Below are 5,364 nucleotides of genomic sequence, written 5' to 3'. Positions count from 1 at the left end.
GCTTAAGCCTTTGAGTGTATTGAGGAGTCAAGAGACTGGATAACACACAAAAATGAAGGAGACGTGGCTCTACCCTATTGGTAGCGAAACCGAAAGTGGAACTTGTCTGAAGAAGAAGTTGATACATGACGAAACTTACAATCTCTACATCTGTGATCTCCGCCACATTTTTATTTCTCCACCAATATAACGACTTATGTCAATTTAACGACTTTTTATCTGATAAATCATGGCCGTCCACTTTCAGTGGCTCTCCTGCTTCCTTCGTTAACAAGATGACGCATGATTGGACTGAGGGGGAGTGATCCAAATCTATGTCAGACACACATTTGTAATCTGCTACACAATTATTTTTTTATTAAGTTATTTTTTTGTTGGTTTTAAAAGTCGCACACTTTTTATTACAATAGTGCTCTCTCACCCACTCTCCTTGCTTTGGCTCTCACAAGTCACAAGATCGAGTCTTTGAAGGTATGTGGTTTCCTTTGGATCATTTTCTTCTTCTTTTTCAATACCCATTTGAAAAGGCCTCGCCTTTCTCTGTACGATTACGAATCAGTTCACAAAACCCTCTTTTTTGTTTGGATAAGGTTGGGGAGAGAGGTAGAGATTGTTTGCTTTCAAGTGTGTGAGAAGAGAGAAATGGCTTTAGAGTACGATCTTCTGAATGAAAACGTGAAGAAGTGTCAGTATGCTGTAAGAGGTGAGCTCTATCTCCGTGCTTCTGAGCTTCAGAAAGAAGGCAAAAAGGTAAATTCACTTTCTTCTGCCTTTTAGAGTTTAGACAGAGTCATGTCTTTTAGGACTTGACTAATTTGGGTTTGAGTATTACATATAAACAGATCATTTTCACAAACGTTGGGAACCCTCATGCTTTAGGACAGAAGCCTCTCACTTTTCCTCGCCAGGTATATATATATATATAATTCTGAGGACTTCAATCTATTAAATGTAACACTAACAGCTAAATTGGTGCAGGTGGTTGCGCTCTGTCAAGCACCGTTTCTACTAGATGACCCAAATGTTGGAATGCTATTTCCAGCTGATGCTATTGCCAGAGCTAAGCATTATCTCTCCTTGACCTCAGGCGGATTAGGTATTATTATGTTCACCAAACTCATTATTTAGCCAGTTGTCAGAAAGTTATTTACTTTTCTCTCTCTCTCTGTGTGTGTGTGTGTTTATCAGGTGCTTACAGTGACTCAAGAGGCCTTCCTGGTGTTAGGAAAGAGGTTGCTGAGTTCATTCAAAGACGTGATGGCTATCCAAGGTGATTATTGCTTTCATTTTGGTTTTCAAGAAGTTGAAATATGTTTGTTGTAACCGTTTGTTTTCCACACAGTGACCCAGAACTCATATTTCTCACTGATGGAGCTAGCAAAGGTGTGATGCAGATCTTGAACTGTGTTATACGCGGTGAGGGAGATGGGGTAATGCTCTGTCTCAAGGCGTCTGCTATGATTTTACTCCTGAAAACTTCATTTATAAGTTGTATTCTGTACCGTTTTGCAGATTCTAGTTCCGGTTCCACAGTACCCACTCTACTCAGCTACCATATCACTCTTAGGTGGTTCTCTTGTTCCTTACTATCTCGATGAGTCTGAGAACTGGGGGCTTGATGTCAACAACCTTAGACAGTCCGTTGCTCAGGCTCGTTCTCAAGGGATATCAGTGAGCACTCTTTCCTTCTCTTGCAGTTAGCTTAGAAGCATGTGTTTACAAATTCTTCTTGAAATTGGTATATACACAGGTAAGGGCAATGGTGATCATCAACCCTGGGAACCCAACTGGTCAGTGTCTAAGCGAAGCTAACTTAAAAGAGATATTGAAGTTCTGTTACAACGAGAAACTGGTTCTTCTGGGAGACGAGGTTTACCAGCAGAACATATACCAGGACGAGCGTCCCTTTATCAGCTCCAAGAAGGTTAGCTTCTACCTCTTTGTTTTCATGTAAACTGAAACTTGTGCATGATTTGTATCTAACATTTGTAACATTCTTGTGGGGGAAAAAAGGTTTTGATGGATATGGGCTCGCCGTTCAGCAAGGGAGTCCAGCTTGTGTCTTTTCACACCGTCTCTAAAGGTTATTGGGGAGAGTGTGGACAGAGAGGTGGATACTTTGAGATGACTAACTTCCCTCCCAGGGTTTGTCTTTGACTCTCTGCTTTAAGTTAAGTTATGCATCAAACATAACATAATCATAATCAGAACATGGTTTGGTGATTTTGCAGGTTGTTGAAGAGATATACAAGGTTGCATCAATTGCTTTGAGTCCAAATGTCTCTGCACAGATCTTTGTAAGTAAAAGAAAGTCTTAAACGTAAAGTGGATTTGCTTTTTTGTTGAAAATCATCTTATAGGTTCTGAGAGTGATATGAATGGTGCAGATGGGTTTGATGGTTAGTCCTCCAAAGCCTGGAGACATTTCATATGACCAGTTCGCCCGTGAAAGGTATTATACACAAAGCTTAAACAGTCATGATCATCATCATCATCCCTGGATTGAATCATTATGTACATTGTTCTAGCAAGGGGATTCTTGAATCTTTGAGAAGAAGAGCGAAGATCATGACTGATGGATTCAACAGCTGCAAGAACGTTGTCTGCAACTTCACAGAAGGTAAGAAAATAATAAATCGAAGCATGACATTACTTGTTGTTTGATTCTTGTGTGTGTATACATGTTAGGTGCAATGTATTCGTTTCCTCAAATACGGTTACCACCGGGAGCTCTTCAAGCTGCGAAGCAAGCAGGGAAAGTGCCAGACGTTTTCTACTGTCTAAAGCTCTTAGAAGCCACAGGAATCTCCACAGTGCCTGGCTCTGGATTTGGACAGAAAGAAGGGTAAACAACTCGGTTTTTGCTTTATCTGTTGATCTCTTCTTTATTTTATTTTATTTTTTTTAACACGGTTTATGTTTCTTGTGACAGTGTGTTCCATCTGAGGACAACGATCTTGCCTGCGGAAGAAGAGATGCCGGAGATCATGGATAGTTTCAAGAAGTTCAACGACGAGTTCATGGCCCAGTATGAGAATGGCTTTGGTTATTCCAGAATGTGATATACTTCTTTCTTCTTGTTATGATGATGGAACAACCTATTGTGTTCTGCTACACTCCTTAAAGCTAAATCTCTTGTACTACTTACTACTCTTCTCTTTTTATAAACTGTTTCTCTGTCTCTTCTATTTTCAAAATGGAAACAAATAGGATCTTTTATCATTATCCAAATGTGTGGCAAGGTATATAAATCTGAACTGATGCAAAACTAACTAAGATATTTAATTAAATAGAGATGTGACCATGACATACTAAAAAAACTTGTCCCTTGTTTATAACATAATCCTTCCTATAACTCTCTTTGGAAACAAACAGAGATGGATCATAATTGAAGAAAAGACCTTTTTCTTGCTTGTTTCTCTGTTTTTTGTATTTTATTTATTCGTTCTTTTTTTTTGTTAAGCCATGGAATTTTTTGAGAAAAAGAATGTAGCCTTTCTTCTGTGTAGCAAGTAACATGAATAGACGAAAGAGAATTGGAGAAGAACACAATGCAAGTTTCGGACGCCGTGTTGGCAACAAATAATTTATTTTTATACAACATTTCATTTGATGATTATCAAGTTTTTATTGAGACACTAAACAGTGTAGAAGCGAACAGTATGCATTGATCCCTAAGAACGTGATGAACCATATCAACAACCCAGTGATACCAGTTAAAAATCAATACCAAACTCCAAATAATAATTGTATAATCCAGAAAAGATTTCTCATTCAAAACGCAACAAACTTTGAGTTCAACAACAACGATATAAAAAACAGAGAGAAGACAATAATTAAAAAAACACAGAGAACGAAAACTCAACCTATAACCTAGGCAGTAAGCACGACGGCACCACCAGCCTCCTTAATCTTCTTCTCAGCAGTCTTCGAAATAAGCTTCGCCTTCACCACAAACGGCCTGTTCTCCGGCAAATGCCCTTTCCCCAGAACCTTAAAGAACCCGTGCTGCGTCACGTCGATCATCGGCACCTTACTATCCTTCCCCGCCTTCGCCTTCACGTCCTCGGGGACCAGCGACCAGAGCCTGTCGAGGTTGACGATCGGGCAGTAGAACTTGTTGCGGAGCTTGTGGAAGTACCTCATCCCGACTTTCCCGAAGTATCCTGGATGGTACTTGTCGAAGAGGATGCGGTGGTGGTGCATTCCTCCCGCGTTTCCGCGACCTCCCGGATGCTTGCGGTGCTTCCCGATACGCCCGTGCCCGGCGCTGACGTGGCCTCTCTTCTTCCTGTTCTTCTTCAACGCCGTCGCCATTTTTGGATTAGATCTAAGCTTCTTCGGAGGAGTTAAGAGATAAGGCTTTTTATATAGGAGACGACGGGCTAGGGTTTTCTGTTTGGGCTTTTTAATGGGCCTTGTGCAGTGTTTTTGGACCCAATGATACCCACATGAACATGAGCATTTGCGTGAAAGAAACCAATGATAGGTTGGGCCTTGTAGACTTTAGTTCTAAGAATTTTTTTTTTTTTTTTTTTGGGGAAAATGGATTTTTAATTCCCTAAGTATTTTAATTAACACTTTTAATATCCAACAACTGTGTGGTCACAGGATTAAATATGTGTACGCAGTAATTAAGTATTAAAAGTGTTAATTACACTGGAGAATTAAAAGCTCATTTTCTCCAGCTTTTGGCTAGTTTTTTTTTTTGATTATCAGTTGTTTTTTTTTGTCCATGATATGTATTTTGGTTAGAATCTTTTGTTTATTTCCTACTAGTTAAATGTCTCCTCAGGCTTTAATTAAAGTGAAGATGTAACCAATGAGTGGCAAAAGAAAAAAGTTAATGTCTATAGTAAAGGTTAATATACCAGGCTGTATTAACAATTGCAATTACACATTACATTAATAATTTGTCATATAAATATTAGGTAAATTAAAAATTAAAATAATTGTAATAGAATATTTCTTAGTCAAAAAATTAAAATTTGTAATATAATATTTTAGGAATCGTGAAAATATTGTGTACAATTGTAAACTGATCTGCTTTTTGGAATCATTTTTTAAAAATTTATCAAAAAAAAGCTAACAGAAAATTAGTTAAATATTGGATATTCCATTCCCACATTAAATCATTGAAATGAGAAAAAGAGCATCTGCATCATTTGTCTTGCAATCTTTTTTCTCCTCTACACATCCTTCAGTCTCTCTCTCTCTCTCCTCTATCTATCCATCTTCTCTCTCCTTCTGATATCTCTTTTAGCTATCGTTGATCTCTCTCTCTCTCTCACTCTCACCTAACCTTATCATTTCACCTGCCTTTTTTTGTTTGTCTCATTTTTTCGAATCAATTTTGATTCTTCA

At 38.4% G+C, this 5,364-nt stretch overlaps 2 protein-coding genes across 2 annotated transcripts; one reads left to right on the top strand and one right to left on the bottom strand.

The window, feature by feature from the left end:
* The first annotated feature begins 306 nt into the window (after positions 1-306).
* Positions 307-3,179, top strand: LOC106312468 (glutamate--glyoxylate aminotransferase 1). The gene is made up of 14 exons (XM_013750007.1): positions 307-471; positions 591-750; positions 843-908; positions 979-1,096; positions 1,189-1,270; positions 1,343-1,430; positions 1,513-1,671; positions 1,751-1,924; positions 2,014-2,145; positions 2,232-2,297; positions 2,388-2,452; positions 2,529-2,620; positions 2,689-2,845; positions 2,933-3,179. Exons 2-14 carry the CDS (start codon positions 643-645, stop codon positions 3,060-3,062), a joined length of 1,437 nt encoding a protein of 478 aa, XP_013605461.1. The 5' UTR covers positions 307-471; positions 591-642; the 3' UTR covers positions 3,063-3,179.
* Positions 3,180-3,741: 562 nt separating this feature from the next.
* LOC106309635 (60S ribosomal protein L27a-2) lies at positions 3,742-4,336 on the bottom strand. The gene has a single exon (XM_013746707.1). It carries the CDS (start codon positions 4,315-4,317, stop codon positions 3,874-3,876), a length of 444 nt encoding a protein of 147 aa, XP_013602161.1. The 5' UTR covers positions 4,318-4,336; the 3' UTR covers positions 3,742-3,873.
* Positions 4,337-5,364: the final 1,028 nt, after the last annotated feature.

The sequence above is a fragment of the Brassica oleracea genome, chromosome C8 (assembly GCF_000695525.1).
Source record: "Brassica oleracea var. oleracea cultivar TO1000 chromosome C8, BOL, whole genome shotgun sequence".
Taxonomy (NCBI): domain Eukaryota; kingdom Viridiplantae; phylum Streptophyta; class Magnoliopsida; order Brassicales; family Brassicaceae; genus Brassica; species Brassica oleracea.
Note: the sequence above shows the minus strand (reverse complement) of the source record. Positions and strands in the feature narration are given on the sequence as shown.